The 26959-nt window shown below is 47.6% G+C and overlaps 9 protein-coding genes across 9 annotated transcripts; 4 read left to right on the plus strand and 5 right to left on the minus strand.

Annotated features, from left to right (window-relative positions):
- Positions 1–1094: 1094 nt before the first annotated feature.
- Positions 1095–2012, plus strand: F5891DRAFT_1013418 (uncharacterized protein). The gene is made up of 2 exons (XM_041360788.1): positions 1095–1387; positions 1420–2012. The coding sequence occupies exons 1-2, from the start codon at positions 1103–1105 to the stop codon at positions 1942–1944; spliced, it is 810 nt and encodes a 269-aa protein (XP_041229783.1). The 5' UTR covers positions 1095–1102; the 3' UTR covers positions 1945–2012.
- An 819-nt stretch (positions 2013–2831) lies between these two features.
- On the plus strand, positions 2832–5579 carry F5891DRAFT_1184402 (WD40-repeat-containing domain protein; the record flags this gene model as incomplete). The annotated part of the gene is made up of 11 exons (XM_041366434.1): positions 2832–3264; positions 3508–3797; positions 3878–4054; positions 4116–4271; positions 4320–4427; positions 4487–4627; positions 4682–4848; positions 4917–4950; positions 4997–5129; positions 5200–5354; positions 5412–5579. 11 exons carry the CDS (start codon positions 2832–2834, stop codon positions 5577–5579), a joined length of 1962 nt encoding a protein of 653 aa, XP_041229784.1.
- A 471-nt stretch (positions 5580–6050) lies between these two features.
- Positions 6051–7484, minus strand: F5891DRAFT_1013430 (phosphatase phospho-type). Its single transcript, XM_041360789.1, has 7 exons — positions 7354–7484; positions 7194–7301; positions 7067–7145; positions 6905–7015; positions 6705–6852; positions 6546–6651; positions 6051–6496 (listed from the first exon to the last, which is right to left on the minus strand). The coding sequence occupies exons 1-7, from the start codon at positions 7395–7397 to the stop codon at positions 6355–6357; spliced, it is 738 nt and encodes a 245-aa protein (XP_041229785.1). The 5' UTR covers positions 7398–7484; the 3' UTR covers positions 6051–6354.
- A 15-nt stretch (positions 7485–7499) lies between these two features.
- Positions 7500–9819, plus strand: F5891DRAFT_1013432 (uncharacterized protein). Its single transcript, XM_041360790.1, has 11 exons — positions 7500–7645; positions 7693–8114; positions 8167–8355; positions 8408–8549; positions 8602–8681; positions 8731–8837; positions 8894–9089; positions 9150–9221; positions 9274–9361; positions 9414–9658; positions 9719–9819. Exons 1-11 carry the CDS (start codon positions 7507–7509, stop codon positions 9806–9808), a joined length of 1770 nt encoding a protein of 589 aa, XP_041229786.1. The 5' UTR covers positions 7500–7506; the 3' UTR covers positions 9809–9819.
- F5891DRAFT_1140624 (CASP C terminal-domain-containing protein) lies at positions 9820–13175 on the minus strand. The gene is made up of 16 exons (XM_041364892.1): positions 13129–13175; positions 12983–13073; positions 12824–12934; positions 12717–12773; positions 12542–12663; positions 12277–12491; positions 12103–12212; positions 11941–12035; positions 11668–11723; positions 11447–11564; positions 11284–11388; positions 11055–11234; positions 10782–11004; positions 10602–10723; positions 10235–10519; positions 9820–10180 (listed from the first exon to the last, which is right to left on the minus strand). Exons 2-16 carry the CDS (start codon positions 13029–13031, stop codon positions 9983–9985), a joined length of 2046 nt encoding a protein of 681 aa, XP_041229787.1. The 5' UTR covers positions 13032–13073; positions 13129–13175; the 3' UTR covers positions 9820–9982.
- A 2862-nt stretch (positions 13176–16037) lies between these two features.
- F5891DRAFT_977098 (uncharacterized protein) lies at positions 16038–17037 on the plus strand (the record flags this gene model as incomplete). Its single annotated transcript, XM_041376671.1, has 4 exons — positions 16038–16185; positions 16256–16278; positions 16340–16745; positions 16943–17037. The coding sequence occupies 4 exons, from the start codon at positions 16038–16040 to the stop codon at positions 17035–17037; spliced, it is 672 nt and encodes a 223-aa protein (XP_041229788.1).
- A 2033-nt stretch (positions 17038–19070) lies between these two features.
- On the minus strand, positions 19071–20924 carry F5891DRAFT_1184408 (uncharacterized protein; the record flags this gene model as incomplete). Its single annotated transcript, XM_041366435.1, has 5 exons — positions 19071–19796; positions 19851–19976; positions 20025–20285; positions 20344–20703; positions 20760–20924. 5 exons carry the CDS (start codon positions 20922–20924, stop codon positions 19071–19073), a joined length of 1638 nt encoding a protein of 545 aa, XP_041229789.1.
- A 1212-nt stretch (positions 20925–22136) lies between these two features.
- On the minus strand, positions 22137–23194 carry F5891DRAFT_1206908 (uncharacterized protein; the record flags this gene model as incomplete). Its single annotated transcript, XM_041369051.1, has 4 exons — positions 22137–22390; positions 22450–22567; positions 22604–22723; positions 22886–23194. 4 exons carry the CDS (start codon positions 23192–23194, stop codon positions 22137–22139), a joined length of 801 nt encoding a protein of 266 aa, XP_041229790.1.
- Positions 23195–23244: 50 nt separating this feature from the next.
- On the minus strand, positions 23245–26413 carry F5891DRAFT_1126635 (uncharacterized protein; the record flags this gene model as incomplete). The annotated part of the gene is made up of 11 exons (XM_041364110.1): positions 23245–23694; positions 23754–24014; positions 24147–24359; positions 24417–24596; positions 24651–24747; positions 24797–24957; positions 25011–25212; positions 25266–25462; positions 25555–25719; positions 25781–25953; positions 26059–26413. The coding sequence occupies 11 exons, from the start codon at positions 26411–26413 to the stop codon at positions 23245–23247; spliced, it is 2454 nt and encodes an 817-aa protein (XP_041229791.1).
- Between the last annotated feature and the right edge of the window lie 546 nt (positions 26414–26959).

The raw sequence follows: 26959 nt of genomic DNA on the forward strand, positions 1-26959 counted from the left end.
TCATGCTCATCATGCTCATGTCCTTCTGCAGCTCTGGACTGCGACAGTAGCTCCTGTCTGTAAAGGCATACGGGCTCTATGCGAATTATACAGTCAATTTGAGTCGCAGTGTTGATCATGAAACAGGAAACAGTACTATTTTGGAGCAGACGATCCACTCATTCTGATGCGAGCTAGAGAATCTCGACGTTTCTAGAGATCAATAATGCAAGCATCATTCCGGGCTATGATCGGTTTCAAGTCTACTTATCCTCCAGGTATACTGGAGGCTATAGTGATCGTGTGCGTAATTCCGTTGGAATTGATATCAACTTGTTTGTTACATCACCTTCAGATCGTTTGAGATGCCAGCCTGAACACACTACAGGCAAGGAAGATACTAGCTGTTCTGATCAGCGGTTTTGTATACATCGTGCCATATCCTTATGTCCCGTGCATCCGGGTCAGCGTGCTGATGGTCAATGCAGGTAATCTTCATCGCGTGTTCAAGCTATAAGCTCGAAGAGTTAACGAGCAAGATGCGCGATGCATTCATTGGGCCGGCCTGTGGCAACTTTACTTTGTAATCGCTTGGTTGTCGCATTGTCTACCTTTGTGGTGCAAATGGGGCGACATCAATGGCATTGCTTTGATTCTAGGTGGGCAATCGGAGTATTAGAAAGAGCATTCACAATGTATCATCCTCGGATATTGAGAAACCGCTTTGTGGTTGTGGTTGTGGATACCATGGTGCGTCCACAGCAGCCCAACCTTTATATACTGACATGCACGTACCCTACACCACCACACACACTCCCGCCTCATATTATTTGCAACTTTGCATCTCCTTGTTTTCCTATATCAATTATGAATTCGTTCAAGAAGATGTTTCAAAAGTGAGCCTACCGCTTTCATGTTCTACTCATTGTAATCATACTAATCAATACTCCTCAGGTCCAACGACGACCAGACGGCGTCGCTTAAGCACTCCAAGTCGATGCCATACGGATTCTCTTCACAAGGGAGGATGCGCGAGCCTCGTGCCGATCCTTCCAAACCCGCGTACCGTGGTAAGAACCCCCTTAAAAAGTCCGACATCGTCTACGTCGAGCAAGCTCCGGGGATGCTCGAGATCCACCACGGCAAACTGTCGCAACACACCTACTACCACGGTCCGACTCGCGCGAACTCTGACGCACGCGAGGGTTTGTTGGCCAAGTTTCCCCATTCCCCTGAACCAACCCAGGGCGTGCCTCGCAGCGGTTTCAGAACCGTTTCTTTAAACTCACGAAGCACCAGGCCCCAATTGTCTGTCCGTGGTTCGAATTCAAGTGGACAACAAGCCTACCCTTCCATGTCCCGCAGAATACAGAGACATGAGGCCACTGTTCATCAAGCTTCGGCGGGTGTACTACAGATCCCTGACGACCATACTCGCAGTGCCGGATTGGCAAACGTATTCGCGCCAAGTCGAGCGCTGGTCGTTCGAACATTCCTCCTCCCCACGCTCCTGCTCCCCCTCTTCCTAACCCCTGCTCCATTCATCCGGTACTCACTCGCTTCGCACAAAGCTCACGCGTAAACATTCGAGAGGTTCCGTCCCATATCGCCGTCCCGACTCCGGCGCCAGCCAATCCCCAGTCTCGCTGGCCTGACTCCAAATACAATGACATTTTGTACGAGCGGGACCCGAATGTACTCCGTGACAGGATCAATGGTTATCCCTTGACGCCTGTTTGCAGCGAACACTGCCCAGAACACATGCGTTCCATAAAATTTGACATGTACGCACCGCAGCGTCCCAACGAGACACTTCAACAAGCCATACATACCGCATTGGCTCAAGGCCGTGCCCTCGATGTACGCGCAGGAGGCCGTTACCGCCGTATCTTTGACGCGCATGACCCAATGGGCATCGTTCCGGAGACTGGAACTGATTGGGCACAGCAGGGTGGTCATCGGTGATTTTATGGAGACTGACGTCTGTTTGTGAAGAGAGTTTTGGTGCTGGTTTACCTACTCGTGTATGTCGTGTGTTATGTATATGTATATGTATATGATTTATGATTTATGAAACGAAATCCATTTGCCATTCGAGGGAGATCATGGTCAGCTTGATGTGTGTTAGAGTGTAAGCACTCATGTCTGATAGAGAAATCCAAGTAGCCTCGAAGCTACGCCGGCAACTACTACTAACAGTTGCAGAAACCCCTTGAACGTTGCTATTCTCTTGGACTGAGTAGGTTTGAAACCTGCCAAGAAATTAATTTTATTCTTTATCACACCTTGACATTCACTTAGTATGTACAGTCCCCCCGAGGTACATCTCAACTTTGTCCTGGCGGCAGTGGTGTACACAAGAGAGTTTCTCTTGGATTGTCCGGGCTCAAAACCTGCCGACGACAATCTTTTTTATTGGAACACTCGACATTTAAATATTCACTCATCTCCAGGTGGGGGCAACGTTCAATACCAGAAACAACATTTATAATATCTCAACTCTGTCTCGCCAAACATTTCAGACAAGATCAACAATATCACAGCGGTCGATCATCAAACGAAAAGCTGTTTGCAAGTGCAAAGACGCTAGCACATACGAATTCGAGAATGTCACTGGACTACTCGAGTGAAACAACAGGACGTCGCATCTCGTGAACCAGAAGGGAAGCGAAGTGACCTGAGAAGATAGCTGATGAGGGAGAGCCGGTAGAGCAGAGGGAAAGTGCAATGGAAGAAGTCGTGTGCGAAAACCCCAGCTAGAGTCAAGGGTGGAAGGATCCCGCATGGAGACAAGCCCATATGAGGAGCAGCAACACTAGCGTTCGATAATTTGCATGAAGAGCTGCTGCTCGATGGCAATTTACTTTGTGGATGTTGTCGACGACTGGTGCGCGTTGAGGGAGAAAGACACCCACAATCCCTGGACCGTGTTCGACACCATCAACCTCCAATCAATGTCAAGCACCATACCCCTTCGAACTTTTGAAGATCATCAGGGGATCGTAAAGGCAGTCGCAGTGTTCCCTGACAAGCGACGAATAGTCACAGCCTCGAACGACAAGACACTTCGTCTGTGGGACTTGAAGACAGGTGTTGTGTTGAAGAAGATGGAAGGACATAGCGGTGGAGTGTGGGCATTGGCGGTATCACGAGATGGTCAAATGATAGCAAGCGGTGATACAGAGGGAGAGCTCATTGTCTGGCACGGAGAAACAGGTGAATCCATCACTCAACCCATTAAAGCGCACTCCAAGTGGATCACCTCGCTGCATTTTTCTCCTGATGGTACGATGCTGGCCACTGGTTCATGGGACGAAACGACGAGGTTTTGGAGTACCGAAACATGGCAGATGCAAGGAGAACCTAATCAAGTGTGATGTTAAGATCAACTGCGTTCGATATTCGCCATCTGGGAAACTTCTTGCCATCGCAACAGATAGCAATAACGAAATTTATAATTCAAGCACGAGGGAGCGCGTCGCATCTTTCAGGGGTCACGGACGCCCGATGGCAAATGCCTTCTTTCAGCAGGCAATAAAGACGATCCTACCATACGGGAGTGGGATCCATTAAATTGGGAGCAAGTCGGTCATCCCTGGGAAGGCCATACTCGCAGTATCTACGCCATTGCCATTAATCCCGCTGGCACTCTCGTCGCTTCTGCATCTGATGACAACCATCTCCGTCTCTGGCGGCTCTCAGATCAGCGAACCATCGCAATCTTCAAGCACCCATCCAGCCTGACATGTATCACATTTTCTATGGATGGCAAGCACATCCTCAGCGGAGGTCATGATAAAAAGATCTCAGAGTATGAAGTACCGAGTGACCTCAATTCAAGGGCGAGTTTCCATCCTCGACTCTCATACTTGACGCAATTCGAGCATTCTTCGTGTAGATCTTGGATATTGCGACAGCCCGCAATGCATGCATCATTGGGGACCTGCACACCGCTGAAGAGTTACTCAACCAAGAGATCGATACCGATGCCAACCCTTATACTTCTTACGCCAATCGCTCATTCATCATGGCCCGAAATCACGACTGGGACCATGCTCTTCAGGATGCAATTGAAGTGAGTTATGCTGACCCGTCATGGTCTTCTTGCAAAAGGCTAACCTTCATTCATGACATAGTCCGTCAGTATTCAGCCTTCATTGACAGGCTACATCGCCAAAGGAATCGCCCTCTGCGGAAAAGGCTGCGTCCGGGAGGCAAGGATAGCATTCGACGTTGCATCCGTGTTCCCAAACCAAGATTCAAAAGCCAATCATTTTCTCCTCTTGATCAAGGTAGCTTCAGTTTGTTTTGCATCTTCTCTATTTCACTGTGTGTTTCAGGCCATTGCACTCTTCAACGCAGATCAACGCGAGGAAGCAATGCTGCTCGTTGAAGAATTCACTGCCGCTTGTCCGAATACCGATCCCCTCGGGTGTCATGTCGTAGAAGTAAATATCGTGCAGCCACGCTCGGTCATCAACGCTGATCTTCGTCACTTGCACATTAGACATATCTACGCGTTCAGCTCGGAATCACAGCCTTGAATGGTGCGCGTTATGACGAAGCTGCTGACCACTTCACTACCGCTATCAACTCCAGCGCTTTCTCATCGAAAGCCATTCATGAAATATTCGAGGACTTGACCGTGGTGTGTCAAGATGATATATACATAATATTTTTCATAACTGAGTGCTTTGTCTAGCTCTTCGGCTGGGACGTCAAGTCCTTGCGTCTCACTGCAAACCAGAAACGGTGCCAGGCTTTCCTTTCGGGAGGTGAACCCAATGAAGCCCTCGAAGCACACAAATACATGATGGACACCATCGACGAATCTGCCAAAGCCAGCTGCCTTGATTGGTCCAATGGCAAGTTTTCATTGACGCCACTCAGGCTACATACTCACCACCATTTGACCCAGAATTTAAGAAGCGATGTAGTGCACTCGCTGCACATGATGACCGTATTCTTGGCGTATGTACTCTCTTTCTCATTTCTTTCTTTACCGACCTGTATGCAGGCGGAGATACCCGAGCATGGTCATGATGGCTACGATATAGGACCCAATTTCTTCTATGGAATGCATCAAGTGTGTGCAACAGCGGGTCTTTCTTCTTTTCACATCATTCATTACAGCATTCTCAGATTTCCAGGTCACGACCTCAACAGCGCCCTGGACGTCTTAAAGACTCAGGCTCGCTATGACGAGAACCCCTCGTTCAGCTCCTCTACCTGTACCACCCACCACCACCACTACTACCACCACCACCACCACCACCACCACCACCTTCAAAACTTACTTACGGCACCTATTCACCTGGCTGCCCCATCATGCAATGCCGCCTGTTGTCGATGTTCCTTTTGCGCAGGGTCGACAGGTGTGCCCGGTCTATATTCATAATTGTGTCTTGGGTGTCTGATATGTAAACATGCAGCGTAATGCTGCAGCGGGTGCTCCTGAGAGTGAGCACTCTTTGATACGTGATGAAGACTATCATGAACCTCCTACACCGGACCCCAATTCACGGCAGCAAAAGCAAACGGTAGCAGTTCAGGCAGACACCGGGCAACACGGAGGCGACCGGTCGTATTGCTGTTGCTAGCATTGGTGAATGTGCGAGGGTATTTCAGTTCTATTGTCGCTTCGTACTGGCAGTTCTTATTTTATTGATATGTATCCTTATTTCGTGTCCTCATCTATAGCTAATCATAACCATCAAACTCGCATCCTCCATTTGTACAGCTTGCCTTGCACACAGCAAATGAATCCTGATACATTTTGACTTCACCCGAGGATATTGGTCTGCCAAAGTTGGTGGATATCTTGAATTTACCTGAGTCCTGCACGGACGATAAATCGGAGGACGACCTCCGTGATGACGCGATTGAATCATAAGTTGAAGGGGCACTTCCGAAGACTTGTATCACCCATACCATTCATTGCCAAGTGATGCATATTGCTACATACATGGTCTTGACATCGGTGGTTGGAAAGCTCAAGACACCATGGAGGAGTGACCTGCTGAGGCATGCACAACAGAAAATGGGGACTCGGTAAGAACGACAGACTGAGATATGATGTTAAACTTCCTCCCAGTTGGTGCCAGTACCAGTACAAATGGGATGACTCAGGAGTATTGTCGCAGCTGTGATGGACTCGGACAGAAGGTAATAAGATAGGCCTTGTCAGTATGAAATCTATGGTTATTGGCGCTTAAACATCTGTGAGGCCAAACTTTGATATCATATCTAGATGCCATATGCGATAGACGTTTCCATAATGTTAAATCAGGGCACCTCGTAAAGTGCCGGCAGCATCCATGCAGCCATAAATACTCCAATAACATCGATCGACGCCATCCAGCAGCATCGCCACCTTCAATTCTTCTCTATGAATTGATTAAAGATCTCTTCGACCTCCCAAGCGCCCGCCCAGTACTTGACCTGACACTGATGACCACCTTCTCGAGAAATGCGGCCCTCGAGGCCACGGAACCGCCGGCAGAGCACTAGATCCTGGCTACTAAACCTCAGCAACGAGATAAAAGTAGAAAATGATGCAGATTTACCTTCGCAGTCTGAGGATAGGACAAAAGTCATTAGACCCATCTCCAACATAGACGATACGGTCGTAGCCAGGCTTGTGGCGCTCCAAAAACGCAGCGAGCTCTTCACCTGGGTGCTGCGTTAGCTAAGATTTTGCGGTCGTATGGAGCGGAACAAATGACCTTTACACATGTTGGGGCTGCATCCGACTGCACAGCTGTGCTGAGGCCCGTCGGGGTCGACTCTACGACGGAGCTTGAGTAAACCCGAAGGATCAAACTCTGCTGGGTTAGTCACGATTTCTTCAAACAGGTTTTGCAGCCCTTTGGACTGCGATTCCTCATGAGCCAAAGCGACGAACTCGAAACGCGAGGGAAGGCACCTCAAGAATAGTGTTGATAAAAACAGAGTTAGCGTTAGAGAGGCAAAATAATGTAGTGGTGGGGTTGGACGCTCCCTTGAGGTTGGTGATACCGCGTACCATCGCGGGGTGCTAAAAGTATATGCTTCAAGATGCCTACTCCCCTACATGCGAGTTACTCACGAACGGCATTTGACGAAGGGTATGTTCGATCTCCTCACGCGTCCTGCCGCGTGCATGAATTTCCTGCAACGACTGTGCTCTGCAAGCCATGTGAGGTTGATTGGATAGGAAAATGGAGTGCACGGACATGAGATCGGTCCATTGAACGCTTTGTTGGAGCGTTTTCATCTTTCTGCGGATATCAGGCGCCAAGACTTCGAATACCCAGCGATCAGTGTCTTGATCTGCCATCGACCTAGGATGCGAGACATGTATGATAAATGACGGAGCGAATGAGAATGAATTACCAGTCAAAGTCGAAGACGATCAACTGGGTTCTGATCGCGGTCATGGTGGTTAAAGAGATAAGTCGATCTTAGAATGGTGAGCTTGGTGTTGTACGTCGCGGTGTTTAAAAGTGTACATTATTGGAAGGTGGTTGTGTGAGCGCAAAGTCGACGATGCCTACGACGTTGTGTTCCGCCAAAGCATCCTACAAAAAACAACCCGGTACTCTCGAACTAACAGATTCACTTTTAATATGGACACAAGAAGGCAAGAAAACACCAGCAGTCCGTGTTCAGCACCCAGAAGCATCTTGTAAGTAAACTCAATTCACATCACATCAAGCTCATTATCGCTTCCAGCTCTGTTCTGCAGCAAAGAAGGCGCTGCTCAAGTCCGCCTCAAACTTGGACTTGTAAACGATGAAGCAGGACATAATTTTACTTTCACTTCGCCTTCAGCAGTCGCGTACGCCGAGCGGGAAGCATTCAAGCAAGAGCTCACAAACATCATCTCTCGAAACCGGAGCGCTGCACCGACACCTTTACCAAAACCGACACCACTCAGCACACCTGCAAAGACACCTGCACCAATCCCATCCACATCCCGTGCCACCTCCGTCTCGAGTGACACTCGCACTCCAATCCTCTCCGGTATAGATGCAGCAACTGACTTTCGCCTCAGAAAAAAAGTCCTCCTTTCGAATCCTGAACTTTTGGTGCTACATAAAGAGCTTGTTATGAGTGGTCAAATCACTGAGTCTGAGTTTTGGGATGGCAGAGAGGTATCGTATCCTGCCTTTATACACCCCTTTCTTGTCCTGAGTTATTATGAAGCACCTCTTGCTTGCAGAAGCTGCTGCAGAGGGCCAGAAACGCGGGCGTCCAGGCCAGCTCGTCGACCCTAGACCACAGACCGTAGAAGGTGGCGAGGTCAAGATTGTTATCACCCCACAGCTAGTTCACGACATATTCGACGAGTTCCCCGTCGTTGCAAAAGCATACAATGACAACGTTCCTAACAAGGTCCGTCCCAATTCCATATTCATCGCCTGTATCTAAACTGCACCGCTACAAGCTCTCAGAAGCCGAGTTCTGGAAGAGATATTTCCAGTCAAAGCTCTTCAACGCCCACCGTGCTTCTATCCGTTCCTCGGCTACGCAGCACGTCGTAAAAGACGACCCCATATTCGACAAATACCTAGAGAAAGACGACGATGGTACACCACTTCTATCTACTCTGAAATTCACCCCCGTCATTTCATTCCACAGAGCTAGAGCCCCGAAGAGCACGAAACGAAGTCTCGGACCTCTACATCAATATAGGAGCGACACTTGAGGACCATGTAGAGGTAATACCATCTAGCATGTTTGGTTCATGTTCTCTCTTACCCTGAACAGACAGGAAACGAAAAGGACGTGACGATGCAAGCCGGAAGACAACGCGGGGCCCTCCCTCTCATCCGAAAATTCAATGAGCATTCTGAACGATTACTCAATTCCGCTTTGTCTGTCTCTTCTTTTCAGAATCCATACTGATCTTGACGAGCTCAATGTATGACAGAGGCGAAGTACCACCCGCCAAACGCCGACGCATTGATAGTGGTAACGATGAGGACGACGACGCATACGCCCAGATCACGCTCGATGATCTAAGGGACTCAGAAGCTATGAGTGGAATCACGCTCCAGATGCAAGACCGCGAGCGGTATTTCGAGGGACAGCTTGCTCGAAGTGCTTCAGAGCAGGCAGGTAGTGAGGTGCATTTCCCTCCATTCTATTCTCTTGTATCTCAAAGTACTCACACACTGAATAATCAGGTCGTTGACGTCCGCGCCGCTTTTACAGAATTGAAACATGGCTTTAGGGGTTGGGAGACGCGATTCAGTCAGGTAACGTCTCCTTTTTTGATGTATCGACGACACATTCCCAATTCCTTTACAGCTTCGAATAGACAAAAGAGCAGGAGACGCAGCGCTTGACTCAATGACTCAAAATGTCTCTGCGCGATTAGATATCCGCACTAGAAAAAGTGCGTACCCCTCACAATCACCACCTCTTTCATTCAAACCCTTGCTTTAAAGCTGATTTCCCACCAACGCTCTTCCGCCAACTCACGACATGCCAAACGGCTGCAAACGAGTTCCTGAGGCAATTTTGGACTTCTCTCTATCCTCCCCCAACGACTACTTCATCAGGCGCCACGCCCTCTCAAAGCGTAGCTAAAGCAGCTAAGATGGCGGGTTATCTCAGTAAGACGCGCGAGAAAGTCGAGGCGCTCGTGCGGGCGGGCCAATTAGAGGGTGTAGAGCCTGAGAGAGTAGAGGTGGTGAGTCTTTGTTCTCTTCTTTTGTTTGGATGATTTGTGCTGAACGCGCTTTTGCGATAGGCTATGAAACCCCTCTTGGACGCTGTCGATCACGCGCTTGCGTTTTATAGGGCGCGGAGTACAAAGACTTCGACGTTTAAAACTGCGTAGTGCGATTCAGGAGGGTGATTGCGTGTCTCAGCATGTAACATAGCCATAGTGCATTGATATTTTACAGCATATAATCTAATCAGCTTTGAGCATGTGTCCCTCCAAGTTCCACGACGTGGTGAACTCTAAAGCGAGCGGTCAACTAGGATTATCTCGCTCAAGACTCCACCATGATCAGTAGGGCCCCGGCTGAACCTGCAGCTGCCCGCTTGACCACGCACACTCATACACCGTGACGACAACTAAGAGATGCAACGCTGCCGCATAAAAGATAAACGCCGTACGTGCACGCCGGTTCCCAATAATCCCACGCGTGAGCACGAGCACACCTCGCTCGACAGGATTGAGAGCCTCATATGCACGTGTCGCTTCCTGAACGACAATCATCAACCCAGCACACACGAAGCCCAAGTACAGGACACATACCCTCCCACGAAACGCTTCAAACGGATTCATCGCTTCCTCATACCTCGTGCGCCATTTCCCTAACTCGTCCCTTCCACCACCACCACTTCCACTTACATTCCCGCTTCCGCTTCCGTTAAATGCCGAGGAAGAAGACGGCGGAAGAGGGTCAAGCTGCGAGACGGATCCTTGTTCGCGGTATGATTGCATGTAACGGACTTTCTCGTAGAGCTTGAGGTTGTCGGATTGGAGGGATTTGATTTCGGTGCGGAGTTCTGAGATGGTGTGGTAGTGTTTACGTAGTTCCTGGGGGCGGGTTAGCATCGGGCGGGATGAATGACGACAGAAGAGCTGTAGCAGAAATGTGAATGCCAAACTTGACACTTACTTCCTCAAGCTCTGCGTTCCTTTGCCGGAACCGATCCCGCTGACTGGTCACGATAGGAAGAATCGAGGTATCGGCGGATGACGTGAAAGGTATCGGTGTCGAGCGTGTGGTGCTTGGATCCGCTGCGTCCTGTCATATCAATTGTACCAACTGCCCAAATTAACTCCTTCAAACGTAGACAAACCTTGGTCCGTAAGCCAAATTCGAGCCCAAGCCCCGAAATCCCACTCTCCCCGTTCTCCCCGTTCTCCTCTCTTAACCCGCCCCCATTGTTGGTGTTCAGAGCAAGTAGGTCCGTCTCGAGTTTCTCACAAAGGGCTTGTTGCTTGGCAAGTTCTGTGTGCGTATCTGCGAGCTCATCTTGTGTGCTTTTGAGGGAGGCTTCAAGAGATGTGTGGAGGATCTATGGAACAGAAAGTTGGATGAAGAGGTCAAAATCAACAGTAAGCATACCCTAAATTGAGTCAACTCCTCCAATATCCGTTTATTCTTCGTCGCAAGGAGCACTTCAAGACTCTTTCCGTGCTGTGCATTTGCTTTGTCCGCATTTGGATTTGGCAGATGTACTCCGTCTTCGTCCTCATCAGGACTTGACCAATCATCATCGGGGTCGAGACCTGCAAATTCAACGTACTATCATGGGGTCGACACGATGAGAAGGACACACGAGGGAAAGGCGCACCTTCAGAATCTCCAGTTCTCGCTTCACCTCGTCGTAATCTGCGTATGTTTTTAGTTTGATCTTGAGAGCGTCTACTTCTGCACGAGCAGAGTCTGCTTCACGAGCCTGTGGTGTGTTTAGGTTATCATGAGGTATGTCTCTCCAAACTTGAAACGACACCTACCTTCTCTGAAATCTGCTCCTCTGATCGCGCTGCAGCGCTTCGTGCGACGTCAACGGCGCTTTCGAGTCGCGTGCGCTCGGACTCAAGCTCGGAGAGACGAGTTGTAAGCGATCTAACACTGTTCGAACATATGCATGTCAGTTGGGTTGAGAGCACGTATAAGAGTCAAACACTCAGAAAAAGTGGGTGGAGGGGAAAGCGAAATGGAAGATCAGACGTACCGTTCACTGCTTTCGCTGCCAGTGCGCAATGCCTCGATCTCTCCACGGAGTGCTTCCTGTGGAAGTAGTCAGTGTCAATTGGATTTCAGAAGAGTAATAAAAAGGAAAATAGTAGGGTGAAATGCATGCATAACAACGAAGGGAAGGTGGTGATATGTCAACCATGTGACAGCTGTATAGTAACTGGGGTGGACGCATGCAAGATGATGCGTAACAAATAATGTGGAACAACAGAAAAATGACGAACAAGGAGTAGAGGCTGATACAACTTACATTCCGCTGCTCGACGGTCACGACTCTGCTATTCGCACGTTCCAAGTCGACCATGATCATGTCAGCTTCTGCGAGACGGGAAATAACTTCCTGGTCTAAGTAGAAGTGTCAGCGTGCAAGAATAACGAAGCAGCAAGAAGGAAGCAAAGCAGCACAACTTGCCTTGACGCTGGCTGTGATCAAAAAGCTTCGCTTGATTCGATTCGTTCGACAATCGGAGATCGCGCACTTGGTCCCTATATAGTGCAACTTGGCGATGCAAGTCCTGTTCCCTGCATCTCAATCAGCATCATGCAACTGCAAAACATTGACCTAAGTAAACAACACGCCACGTACCGTTCCTCGTAGTTACGCATGCGTTCGTCGTACGCAGCATTGATCTCAGACTCCTTCTGCGCGACAAGCTCGTCCATACGCGTCTCCAACTGTTCGACACGACGCTTGGACCCATCAAAAGCGCTAGACGACTGTCGAAGCTCAGCGTTCTCAGCACGCAACCGGGCAACTTCAGCTTCCAGTGCATGCGCTTCTGCGGCTTTAACCGTTTGGTCCTACGCCCGTGTGAGATTGGGGAGAAGTGAAGAAGATGGGTGAGACGCACGACAGCAGCTTCGAGTAGAGGATATGGATCCGGTGCTTCAGCGAGGACCTTGTACACGTTGAGGAACGCATTCTCAGAAACCTTTGACCGCTTCGTGAGGTTGTCGATCTCTGTCTGGTACGCTACGCCAGGGTTAGCAATTGATGGCAGGTCACTGAGAAGAGGATATGCGAACCTTTGAGCAGGCCTTTGAACGAGTTCAACTTTTCATCATCTGGAATCTTCTTGAACTCTACACAAAGTTGGGAGCTGCTGAAAATCAAAGAAGGTATGCACGCGGACCTTTTGTGCGGTCAGCAAGCTGCTTACGACCCAGTACAGATTCCTTCTGGTTGTCGACGATCTCGATACCTTGAGCGTCCAGCGTCTTTTGCAGCTCGTGCAGCTTGATGTCTGCGCTCGTTAGCTTGTCGTTTTATGCATTTAATTTACTTTGCGTACCCTTCCATGTTGCCAGCGCACCAGAAAAGTTGTGCTCTGCTGCGCTCATGGTCAACCGCGTCCTAGTCTAAGCGTAGTAGGCCACGTGACTCTACTAGTGTATGTATATAGATATACAAATAATGCAAAAGATTAGTATTACTCACGATAAGTTTTGAACACTTCAAAAAACTCGCTAAAGCTTCAAAAAACTCGCTAAAGTCTTTAACAAACTCGCTAAAGTCTTCAACAAACTCGGCCAGAAAGCCATCAAGACACACGGCACACACGGCATCAGAGCGGACTTGGAAACACTTAGTCAAATTTTAAGGCATGTATACTACACAAAAATATATAGATGTAGCTAGGTATCTAATGAACGAGATATAACAAAAAAGAAATGTGTGATAGTGAGGGAAACACGAGATTCAGAACGGAAGTATGAGAGAGTGAGAGTGCGGGCGCATGAGCTGGGAGGTAGAGTTAGGGGATTCCGTTTGATCCGGCGTTTGAACGCTGAATGTGTGACAGCAAGGGAGACACAAGCAGTGTAAGAGGGCGGGAGCATGTGCTAGGAGATAACGAACATGTTGGGGGATTCTGTTTGATCCGGCATTCGAACGCTGGACGCGTGACAGCGAGGGACACAACAGCAGTGTGAAGGGCGGGAACATGGACACAGGTGTGTGGGGCTGGCCCGGCCGGGAGATACAACAACAGCCGGTAACAACAGACTACAAAAGAAATTCATAAGTCAGATAGCAACAGCAGCAAAAAAACGCGACAGCAGAAAGCAGCAATGATGATACAAAAATAAGCCGCTAGCGGACAGTATGATAGGAAGGGGAACAACAGCAGCAAACATGTCAGCTATCAGACGCAGAAGCGGTACTACCGCTCTGCGTCATCTGGTGAAATTGAATCTTCAGGCGCCACATCTCTGCCTCCTTGTCAAGCGCAAGGGCCTGGGCCTCGTGCACTCGGACATCTGTCTCGCGAAGGCGGATTTCCGCGTCCTTGGTCTCCTGCTCTCGTTGATGGCTGGCGGCAGCTTGCATGGCCTCATGTGCGCGCGCCTCGCGAAGATACTCGTACTTCTTCGTCTCACGATGGTAGTCCTTCTTCACATCAAGCTTCGCGAGGAAGCGCTCGTGCTTGAGGTTATGGCGTGATGTGACGTCCAATTGAATACTCCCAATCTCACCATTGACCCTCTCAACCTGCTCCTGAATGTCGGACTTTGCTTTCTTCTTCTTCGACCCTGTGGTCTTCGGTTGCGCTGATATTGAGGTCTGGAGGGTCGGAGACGCAGGAAAATCTGACGATGAAGTGTTGTGAGTCGTCGATGAAGGTGTCGACGAGCTACGAGTCATCCCTGGCGACGACGATGCAATAGACGAAGGTCTGCGTCGTGCGTCGTAGCCAGAGGGCCCCTGAGCGCTGAATGCTGCACGGCTGTCGTAGAAAGGAGTGGGTGACTTCTGCGTGATTGAAAAAGGGATGGGGTGGTTAGGAGGAGGAGACGGCGATGATGGGAGTTGTCGTTTTTTCCCGGCAACCTTTGGAGGGCTGTTAAGGTCATAAGTAGGGTGCGGGGCATCAGTGTCCATATTGTCGTCATCCAAGTGGTCTAGTGCATTGCCCAGAGGGGCACGGAAAGCAGCGGAATATAAGTCGTCGTCGTCAAGATCAGGAACATTGCCCATAGTGGTATCGAAGTCGGCATTTGGAGGTGCCGGAGGAGCAGGAGGAGCAGGAGGAATAGGAAGAGCAGGGAAATGAGGAAAAGCAGGAGTGGGAGCAGTGGGAGGAGCAGAAGGAAAGGGAGCAGGTGAAGGAATGGGAGCAGCGGGAGCAGGCAAAGGAATGGGAGCAGCGGGAGCAGGCGAAGGAACGAGAGCAGCAGGAGCAGCAGGTGCTAGCAGACGAGGATCAATTTGTGAATCAGTAAATGGGCGGCTATGAGGAGGCAGAACATGAGAGGGGGGCTGAGCCCTGGTAGCACCCCTGGTATGTGCGGAGGGGCCAGCCCTGCCACGCGGACGTACTAGCGCGTACATGTCACCAGCATGGTCAACGCCAGGCTTGGACGATGTAGTTTTTGCTGCAAAGGAGGGATTTGAGTGCCAGATGGCGTCGAGTTCCTTGTACCATGGAAATTCGCGACAGACTTCTTCTACAAATTTGAATCGGTCAAACCGCTAAACAAATAAATAAGAATGCTCACCTTGTAGATTTTTAGCGGAGGCGTCATCAAGAGGGACTACACCAGCACCGGTTGCGCTGAATTTAGCCTTAAGGGGCTTATATTTGTTTTTGAGACTAAGGATCTTATCAGCGCATAGTACAAAAAATATAAACATGACATACCTTGTGATACGGTTGTTGACAGAGTCACGAAATTTCTTCTGACTGTTTGCATATTCCAGCCCATATTTTGCGTGATGTTTGAAGATGACCTGAGCAATAACAGAGTAGATCTGAGACTTGTCCTTTCCCGAGGGACGAGCAGAAGAACTTGAATCCAGAGAGGGAGGTGGTTTCTTGCCATCAGAGTAGAATAAGATACGACAGTCGGGAGGGTGTTCGGTGAGCCAGGTGACCAAGACGTCAGTGAGAGTGTCATCACTCTGCCACTGAATCGTCAGCTTGGGTTTTGGATCGGGGGGAGGTGGTTGTATTTGAGATGTCGACGGCTCAGGATCCATCGCTCTAGAGCACACTGGAGGGTTGCCTCCAAGTCGTGCAGAACGACGGAGGCGTTGTTGGCGAACAGCAGGCATATTTCGAACTCAGCCATGGTGCCGAGCCTGACTTCCAAATTTGCCGCATGCGGCTGTGCTTGTTTTCAAGCTTTAGCGAGTTTTCTGAAGTGTTCAAAACCTATCGTGAGTAATACTATTAATGGTCGGTTACCGTTGAACGTTGAAACTCTACTATATCCTGATTCACAGTTTCCTTGTTATACCATTACCATATTGTGTGCCTACATGTGGGATACTTCAGTGATGTTGGCAGCCTGAGTTTATCGTGATTATATGGCCCGCAGTTGATGACGGTGGTCAACATGCCCATCATGGCTCGTCTAACTTTTCTCCAGAAGGTACTCCGAAGACCTTCCCAGAAACTACAGGCTCAAGCTGCACACCATCAACTTCAAAAGCCCCTCAACGTCAAGAGCAGCCTCACCAGGGATTTTTACTCGACTAAGGGCAAGTTGCTTCGTATAGTCCAAACTCAATCATGATGACCTGCCTGACCAAAATGATCATGAGCACCGACGTTGTTTCCCAGATAAATCATGTGCATTTAAACAGGTGGGTCACGATAAATACATCTCAGAACACCGACATATATTGACATCTGTCCTTGCTGAAGAACGGCCGGGTTGTCCTTACCGCTGCGACAGCACTGAACTTTGGAAGACAGGCTTCCGGTGTTTCTATCGCCGCTGACGTCCATAGCAGGAAGCTACAGGCGCCACGACAAGAAACAATTTGGGAGTCCCACGCTTCTGCAGATCAATCTATAGATCCCTCTCAACACGACTCTGAAGAGGTGTTCTACACCTCTCCCAGTTCACCTATATCTTCCCCTCCAGCTCACTTCCCATATTCGACACCTTTTCACTTTGCTGCATCGTCTACCGCCACTTTAGGGTTTGATAATCCCCAGTTCATATCTGTGTCAACAACATCCTTGATTGAATCTTCTCTGAGTACCACAGTCACCATGATTCCCATCAAGAACGAGCCGGGCTGTCATAAACGTATTCCCAACCACTGTAAGCTGGCTTATACGGATCGAGATTGGGCCAAAGACGTTCGGTGGCTTGAGGCCTCGCAACATAGCGGGGCTAGAGGCAACGATATCCCAATACTTTGCCGAGCAGTATCTCAAATGCAGCATCACGCTCTGCCTCATCTTTACCGACCACTGATGTGTCTTCTGTATGATTGCATGTAACGGCCTTTCTCGTAGGGCTTGAGGTTGTCGGATTGGAGGAATTTGACCTCGGTGACCTAATACTTACTTCCTCAAGCTCTGCGTTCCGTTGCCGTTGCCGATCCCGCTGACTGGTCATGATAGGAAGAATCGGAGTATCGGTAGATGGCGTGTAGCTGCTCTCAGGTTAACGTCTTGTGTGCAAATAGTCTATAATGCATAACTCAACGGTAAGTTTTCACGCATTACTTGGAGAATATTCGGGGTGATATTTAATGTTGGTGTTAGGTATTATCGGGCAAGGCTTACTTACTTACCCACCAGTGGGTGTTTGTCGGACAATTTGTGATTACTACTTGGTTTTTTGACCTTCGTACTTGCCAGTGAGCTTGAGGTACTTTCGATACCTGAGCTTATATGAGCGTAGATGCGGTCAAATAAAAGATATCCACTCATGCAGATCCAATCTCAGATCTCGGACGACGAGTTGGACCGCAAACCTCACCCCATGTGTATGTCAAGGCGCCATCTAAAAAACCCCGTCAACCTTTCACACGAAGCGGGCAGACTCTGCGCAAGTAAGGATTCCAATAAACATTTAAATCAGATCCAGCGGTGTAAACGCGGCATAGGCGGACTACATAAGAAAAAAGATCTAAGGGTATTGACTCGCTGCTAGTTATGATTTTGGACTTGGCATCTGCAGCATCCAATGAACTATCATTTGGTATATCATTTACAATACAAGATAGTATGTCAGGTAGTCTGTACATGAAACGAGTTGAGTGTGACGTCTTGATTACTGCCCTTTTCACACCGTGGAGGATGAATCGATGATGGCCCTCACATCGGGGTGAACGATATTTAAAAGAGGTTTATATGTTGTACAAAATGTGAAAACAATATTTGATATTTAAACTAACATAAAGATGGGTGCACGACTTCAAATTTTGGTGATGTTTTGTGTGTCATCCAAAATATCAAATATTCACAACCATATTCCCACAGACAATATGTCAACAAATATAATAAATATAATCAGATTTTCCATGTCTGCTTCAATTTAAAGTTTGATTCTTACATAAAACTTTGGAGAAAACTTGAAGTTTTGCCAAAGCTTGACATTTAAATTGAGTTTTAATGTCATGTCATCTGTAAAACTTCAAGTTTTCTCCAAAGTTTTACATGGAAATTGAACTTTAAGTTGAAGCAGACATGAAAAATCTGACTATATTTCTTATGTTTGTTGACATATTGTCTGTGGGAATATGGTTGTGAATATTTGATATTTTGGATTACACACAAAACACCACCAAAATTTGAAGTCGTGCACCCATCTTTATGTTAGTTTAAATATTAAATATTGTCTTCACATTTTGTACAACATATAAACCTCTTTTAAATATTGTTCACCCTGATGTGCCTGGCATCAGTAAACTCACATATTGCTTAATTTCCTTTTTCACTCTTAATTTTCCCACCCAAGAGCGGCAAAGTGCTGACAAGAACCAGAGCGCCTCCTTGTCACAAGGAGCAACAAGCTGCCAAGAAGATCCCGTCCTCTTGATTTGAGCATTTTTGCACTTGTTTTTAGAATGAGCTACATTACAATCCCTTTTGTCATACTTATTTTCAGCTTGTTCACACTTTTTTATACTTGTTCACACTTATTCACACTTGTTACAAGGAAAAACAATTTTATTTCAAGCAGACAAGTAGTAGCCAGCAACAAAAAAGTAAAATAAGGAAAAAAACAAGTACTACCAAGTAGATTAATATGAAGCTAAAAACAAGATATAGTAGCGCAGCAAAGCAAATGGTATAATGACATTATGTCGGAAATTTCTAGGCACCATTTTAGGGCCTTACAATACATTTTAAGGCATAATTTTCACACACCCCCTTTTAAGGCATCGCAATGACAGAGATAATCTTTCAAGGCGTCTTAAAAGGGAACTGTTCCCACATTATGATGCCTTGCAAAGGCGGGGGTCACAGACCAATCATGTAAGCATTGCAAGGCTTTAGAAGGGTCGACATGAGATTGCAAGACAAAAATAGATTTCCAAGGACTCGAGCATGTTTTCTAATTCTATTCTAATGTCAACTGTGCTATTTATAATATAGCTGTAAGACAACAGAAAATACCGAAAATCTGACCATATCAGCGCTTCCCCTTCCCCTTTCTGGCCTTGGTAGGAGCAACTGCTCTGGTGCCGCCATGGCGAGTGACACGTGTAGCCTTGTCAGGCTCTGACACGAAAGGTGGCTCGGGAACTGGGAGTTGAGCCTGAAAGGAAGATGCGCTGTGGGTCATTGACACTGATACAGAAGGCTCGGGAACCGGGAGTCGAGATTGAGGAGAAGATGCGCTGTGAGTCACTGGTACGGGGGGCTGAGCAACTGGGAGTAGAAATTGACGAGAAGATGCGCTGTGAGTCCCTGATACAGGCGGCTCATGGTTACCCAGTGACAACCGACTAACACCAAGTTGCAGCTGCGACGTTGTGGACACAGATTGTCCTTGGTTGATGGACATGGACATGTGGTAGCTGGACGTGACATCGACTATTGCTGAGCTAGCGGCAGGTGAAGGAGTGCGAGTCGTCGGAGTCAAAACCTGAGTGATTATAGGAGCATCGAGTTCATCAAGAAGGTCATCCTCCCATGTGCGAGGTTGAGGGATGGTATAAGAGTCATCAGAGGCTGGTGCATGAGACGGGCTGGTGATGTTGAAGACTTCCTTATTGAAGAAGTTCATGATGCTACAGGCCCATGGTGTGCGCTTGAATAAGCGCTCTAGGTAGAAATCGTAGTCGGCTTGGTAATTGATCTTGGTCTCGGCACCCGTTGCTGTGAATTCAGGATTGTGCGTCAACAAAAAACGCGCCTGGAATTGTCAACGAACATTTATTAAATGAATAAAAGAGAAAATATTGCTTACCATAACAGCGGCACCCACAATCAACCCTTTGGTTACACACTGCGCATTGCAACGCTGGCCCCTGGCCTTCTGACCTTTGATCTTCCCAGACAGGACCTTCTTCCCGAATATCTCGACATGAATGATCTAGTGAGCTGTTAGTATGCTGTGTTATATGAAAGCCGCAGTACTTACTTTGACAAGGACCGGACTCTTGAGGAACTCATCAGCAGACATTACATCAGGTCTCGTGAATAGGACAGGTGCCAGCCGAATGTATTCTCCATTGCCGTTTCGTTTCAGTAATGCAAGGAGGTCCTCGTTGTCCCACTTTCTAACATCTGTCTGAGATGCAAAGAGCGATGGATCCAGCTTGAGATCTGAAAAGATAATGCCTGCGCAACTCTTGATAGCATGTACAATGTTTGAATGCTCTGCGCTAACTGCAGCACGAAACTAATAATAATAATAAGCATATTAATGAACTGTATTGATAAGAGAGGAAAGGACGTACCAAGGAATCAAAGGCCATGTACTTCTCCATGGACTTGTGGAGATCCTGGGGCACACACTGGTACAATTCGGCCATAGAACCATCGAGCTTAGCCTTGGGAGATGCCCAATGCGAAGAACTGCGTGGGTCAACATCAGGCTGGGGAGTCGTCGGAAATACTCCAGGGATGACCCAAAAGTGATAGAATAACGCATAGATCTTCCCTTGGGAAGTGATCTTCATATCGAGTGCAGACGTCTTCTTGAGAGTGCAGTTGCGGCTGCGGGCGGGAACAGTGGCCGAAAGAGTGAAGTAGTCCTTTTTAAGAGCTCGAAACTCTACTCGTAGTGTATTGTAAGCTCGTTGAGCAGTTTCAAGAGCCTGTGTGTGTAGAATTATGTTAGTACAGTAGAGAATATAATAAAACACAGATCTACCTTGCGAACTTCGTGCATTGGTGCATCAGGCTGAGGAACAGTTAGGACTGCCCTCAACGTTCCCAGATCATCGTCACTCAAGCCTTCAGAGTCTGAATCTTCAGCATCGCTGACTGCATTGAGCTCAGCTTCAAAGTCTTCGCCATCAGAGTCTCTGTGAGGCATCATTTTGAAACCATTAGTGACAAGATAGTGAGAATGGGTGATGTGACACAAGCAGCAACAGACCTGAACATGCTGCTTATAATGAGACAGTTCCGTCTCCGCTATCGATGCGGTGCTGTCTAGAGTGATGATAAGTCATTATTAATATGACACGATACTGAAGTGTAGCGAACGAACTCACCTATGCATCGAGGCCTAACTGGATCAGATTTCTCCTTTATTGGTACATAGTCTGTGGTTGTAAGGCGGATTCAGAAGGGTCCAGTTCAAAGGCAGAGCACTAACGAGCATCGTGGAAGATAAAATAGCTGCATGAGTATTAATATTAGTAATGAAATGGTCGGAGTAAGAGGGAGAGAGAGTAATAATGCACGCACCATCCTCATGGCAAGCTAATCATTTGTCAAAATCAATCAGCACGGTGTTCCAATTCCACTTACATCACCGTATTATCAGAATCCTGAGAGACAAGTACTTAGCTGAGGAACACGAGAAACATTCTCAGTACTTACCAAGGAGCCGACCAATTTTGTATTCCGTTCATGCCAGGGTGATGACAGTGTGAAGAACGTCGAGGAACGGTTGGTTAAGTGCCGCAGACAACATCTTCTACTCAATACATTAGATCATTGGCAGCAGAACCCACTGTAACACTCACAAACACGATGAACCTTGACGTTCTCACAGAAAATATCTGCAACATTGTGTGGACCACGCGCGACGATGTCCAGTAGCACACTGTGTCTTGGGTGACGATTCAGACTGCAGACACTTGATTTTTGAAGGCGGCTGATGGGTGATATTAATAGTAAGTATAAATTAATACTTGATGGAGAATTGAGCGAGCAGTACCAGTTATTATCACAAGAAGTCACAAGATGTGAGTGTTTCTTGTGACCTTGGGACTCTTGGGGGGCTCGATAATGAGATGAAAACCGTTGCGATGCTGCTGTCATAATTGTAACGCTATGAACAGTCTTGCAAGAGGTCAGTAGCTGACTAATAAGCCAACGGAGATTGCTGAAGGACTTAGCATGATTCAGAAGATTAATTCACGCCTTATCATAGCCCATTGCTTTACTTGACGCCATGACACTCTTCAATAGAACAATTTTTAATGCGCGACATGACGAAATCTAAGTTGCAGTAGGACTAACACGTTTAGTTCAAGTGCAGCGAGTCCAGTAAGCAGGAACAGCCCTTCTCAGCACTTCAGTACTCGCTGTCGCATTTCCTTCCTATCCGCTGGACACGCTCGAACTGACACTGACTCTCCTCACACCAGATGCAGCCAGGATCTTCAAAATACTGTCCATAGAACTTGTCCTGGATCACACCCTCCCAATTAAATCCCAATCCCAATCCCAATCCCGCTCCTTGCGCAACTGCACTCTGAATGGTCTGCTGCATCTCATGCACCGTCCTCCTCAACTTCGCAACTTCATCCATCAACGACCCCGTGCGCTCTTAACTCATGCACAACATGATGTCACTCTCTGCCTTTTCCCATACTGCGACTTCAAACTGTGAGTGCAGGTCTTTTTCTTGGGTTTGGAGATCTTGAAGGGCACAAGTTTGGGAGGAGAAAGTACGGGAATGCTCGACTTTGAGAATGTCGAGTTCTTTGTGGGTGGATAGAGCATCTAAAGAGGCATGGTTAGTGCCAGAGGAACTGTCACCTCTCCTGCATCTGCGGCCCTCTCTGAACTCAGCACTAGGCCTGAGGTCAGGTTTGGTGGGGGTGGAGCCTTCGCCAGAGAAGGTGTAAGATCAAGAGGAGGTTGTGGGGAAGGAGCATGCTGGGCCGGGTGTTTTGGGAGGCCTCCCGGGAACGTTCGCGTTTGACGGCTCGTTGACGAATGAGGTCAGTGGAAGCGTTTTGTTTAAAGTCAGGTGCTTCAATAGACTCGCTAAGTAAAGTAGTCAATGAAGATGCTGTAGAGGAGTGAAAGGAAACATACCGGCCCTTCTCCTTGTCGAGTTTGTCGCCCATGTTCTTTGAGAGTGCTGAGCACATTGGGTAACGCCCGCCCAATCTTGTATGTCAAGGGCAGCTCCTTCTTCGCGAGCTCCACAATATCGAGGGCATTGCGGATGCCGTGTTCATGTGAGACTTTTGGGAGAACGCGGTTCCGCAGGACAAAGTTCAAAAAGAAGCTGAGGAGGTGTGGTGCGTTAACGAGGTTCCTCTCCGACCTATTACTTGTGGGAGTGTGTAGGTTGGGTAGGGGTAGTAAAACTTTGGCTAGATGGTCTGTGAATGAGAACATTGTCAGAATTTGAGCCAAAACACACAGCGAGCATAACTCACATGAAGAAATCATTGGCATGCCCATGCCTTCATGCGCAGGAACATGTCACTATCAATATGCTCAACAACCAAAAACTCGTCTCGGTGCTCTGGATCACGGGCCAAAACCGCTCCTCGGATAAAGGACTTCAAAGGTACGAATATTGAATCTCCTCGAGGAACAGCTTTGACTCGATTGAGCCTTAAATCTTTGTCGATTCTGCGAGCGCCACCGACAGGAATGCCAGCAGTGTATGGTTGAACAAGTGCAAGTTGGAAGGTGCCGGCAACATCTGGAACATTACATTGAAACATTAGTATGATCTTAACAAAGACATTTTTTTCCGCAGTAAGCTTTATGAGTGCACAATCAAAGCGTGGAGACCCATGGAAAGAGGGATTGGACCAGAGGTGGTCTGTTGACTGTTTCCAGTTGATGGTACTCTCATAATTGAGCCTGAGGTAGCGGTATTCATGAATCTAAGTCATATGGCAGTTAGCAGCGTGAAACGATGAAAGATAATCAAAGAGTAGTATACCTGGAAATCAACCGGAATAGTAATCCATCTCGTCAAGTGGAATCCATACATAGGCAATGATATGTTGACAAAATTAGAAAACTTCCTGCGAAAGCCTTGAAACACTGTGTCCTGAGCACCGCGCCTGTTCTCGATGTCCTGAATGGTAACGGCACAACTTTGAGGGGAGCCGAGCTTGAAATGTCCATTATGATTGGTGTGATCGACATGGTCCTCATCACCGAGTGCATCGTCGTCACCTCCTAAGGCTTGCAGGCGGTGCTGTTCGTCGAGGGTATCAACACGTCCTCACAAAAGCAGGGCTGCACATTTGTGATGATCAACGTGAAGGATCTACAAGTATATACAAGCTGCTGTTAGCAACAAAATAACGTGAAAAATCAATGCACATACCTGCTTAGCAACGTCCTTTCCATTGGATTGATGAAGATAGGCCACTTTCAGTGGGCCATGGAGCTTCTCATTTGGGCATGTGCTATAGTTACGTGCCACACCTTTTGATTCAATGTCCCGTCGTGCGTGTTTCCAAAGGTGTGTCTTGGGAAAGTTCCAGTCTGTCTTGATGTCCTCAATGGAGGATTTCGTCGTGGCATATTCAACATAGTCCTAGTAGATAGTGTCAGTAGTACCAATGACAATTCAATGAAAAGAAAGACAAAATACCTTGAGTGCAGCATCATAGACGAGGAATTCAGCGTCTATCATTTCAAGTGTCCGTTCTGTATGGACATCGAGCCTGATCAAACTATCCAATTGCAGGTAACTGCGAATGACATGAAGAAGGCGGTAGCCTTCTGAACTGACTTGGCGCTTTAAAACACTGAGTGCCGCATAAAACACTTGCTTTGCGATAATCAGCCACGAAAATTCAGCATCCATGAATGTATATGTGCGTACCTTGACCAAGTCCCGCCTCTTGTTGCCATCACTAAAGGTGATATGGATGACGGTAGTGAAATGGGTGAGAGCATGCCATCGAGGGAACTCAGAGACCCTGGGAGCAAGGGCTTTAGTGGTGTCAATGACAGTAAAAAATGACTTACTGTGTTTCCAAATCGTCCTGTGCCTGACGTCCAAGATCAGCGAGAATCGTCTTCAACTCTCCAAGTAAATGTACCCCTCCTGTACCACCGTGCAGAGTGTGCAAGTCGTCCAGGCTCAATGCCTCGTGAGGATCGGAATTCTCGACAAGCCACAAAACATTCTGAACAAATGTTAGTTGATAGTAAAATTGAAATGAAAGAAAAGTCCACTTACTGCAACAGGGCGCAATCCCAGCCCTTTCAAAACTTCCTCACCTTGAGTTCGGTTCTGTTTGTAAATGTTGAGTGCGGCCTGCGCATCTTTCGCAGACCTAATTGGAAACGTCTTCGACAGGTCGTGAAGCTCGTCAAGAGGGACGAGACAGACTGGACATGGGCATTTGCATTGTAAACCACGTATAAGCGACATCATGCATCTATTTATCATGATTTAGAACAAAAGTGAGACTCTGTAGTATATATAACTTACTGTTCCTCGTAATCTCCAGAAAGAATCAGTATGACGGGAAACAACCAGCATAAGATCTTGTCGTAGCACGAATATGAATACCCGGTCTTCGAGAATTGGTCAAGGTTGACGAGAAGCTTGACGAATGACTCGTGCCATACAACATGCTTCATGGTAGTGTATCCGAGTTTCCCTTCTTCAGAAGCATCTTCGGGAACCTGTAGTTATAGTAATTATATCAGAAACAATTTCAGAGTATGTACAAAGCGAATGGGACTCATGATTGGTAACCACCCGACCACCCAACCACCCGACCGCCACCAATCCCCTCGCCATTTTGAATGTGGACAGGTAGATTTGCGCAACACGCCACAACTGGGTACCCTTTGACAGTGCCATGCGAAGAGAGCCTAGTCTTGTCAGCATACAGTATGAAACAGAAGGGGGCGGCATCAAGGTTTTGTGGGAGGCGAGACTGATAACATAAACATGGTTACTGTACATATACATGAGTAATATCAAACATAGTGACATACTTGGATGTCCCACCACCGGTCACCTGTCCACGGCTCATCAAAGAAGCGTACAAAGTCCGTACCATCATGTTTGTAGACACGCTGCGCGTCCCAAACAAAATGTGGTGCTAACAGTGGGTTATCCAACAAATTGAGAGCCCAGTCCCATAAGGGACGCACATGTACCTCGAAGACTCATTCCTCCTTCTTGTAGGGAACCTTGACTTCGTGTTTTGAAAACTAGTATATAAAAATCTGAATAGTCAGAAATGAATATCTTGAAGAAAAAGGGAAGGTACACACCGGTGTCAGCTCAGCCGCAGCATTGTCCAATGCCTTGCACAAATCAGACTCGTTTTTCAGCATGATTTTAGCTTGGCCCTGTGATATTTGGGCCATGAGGTTGAGCAGCCGGTCAATTTGGTTCTTGTTGAGAGCAGCATCGAGAGCGATTTCAGAGAACTCGAAATCTGCGCATGATTGGAATGGATGCCATGGTTCTTGCTCTGCAGGAAGCGCTTGCGTCTCAGGAGTGATGCCGAACTCCTCGAAGCATTGATAGAGTGTTTGACGACCACTGTAAGGGTGAAATTCGGTTTTGAATTCGTAAGGTTGTTCAATGGGCACAGGCAGGGGTTCGACATTGGTGGCCATACTGGCATCAGATAAGACTGTAGCATAAATGATTGTTAATCAATCGATGAATGAGAAGATGTAAGTACATACCTGGGCTGGGAACACCCTCATTTCCAGGATCAAACTCCATAACATTGTGACCATCTGATGAAGGACTACCTATAGGTGCAGCCGAAAGATCATTTTGGAAGTGTCAGAGCAGTGCGATCAAACACGAGCAGATTGACATACCTTGTCCTGAGGCTGGTGGTCCAGGGTCAACCTTGATTGAATGCGATGGGCCCGCAACTGCCGTCAAGGCTCATCGAGCTTGATGGCGAGCTAGTTCCATTATGATCAATATCAATAATGATTGATATTAATAGAATGAAATTGGAAATGACTCACCCATTCGTTTGTTTCGATCGTATTCTCGATTAAAGTTCTCTTGATCCTGCGCATCACGCATCTTGCACTTCGATTCATGCCGCTTGAAGCCCTGGGATTTGAACATTTCGCCGCAGTGGGGGCATTTGGACCCACTAGTCAGTGTTTTTTGGGTATAATTGTACTTACTTCTGCTTG

This window comes from Suillus fuscotomentosus (genome assembly GCF_016647785.1).
Source record: "Suillus fuscotomentosus strain FC203 chromosome Unknown F5891scaffold_10, whole genome shotgun sequence".
Classification (NCBI taxonomy): Eukaryota; Fungi; Basidiomycota; class Agaricomycetes; order Boletales; family Suillaceae; genus Suillus; species Suillus fuscotomentosus.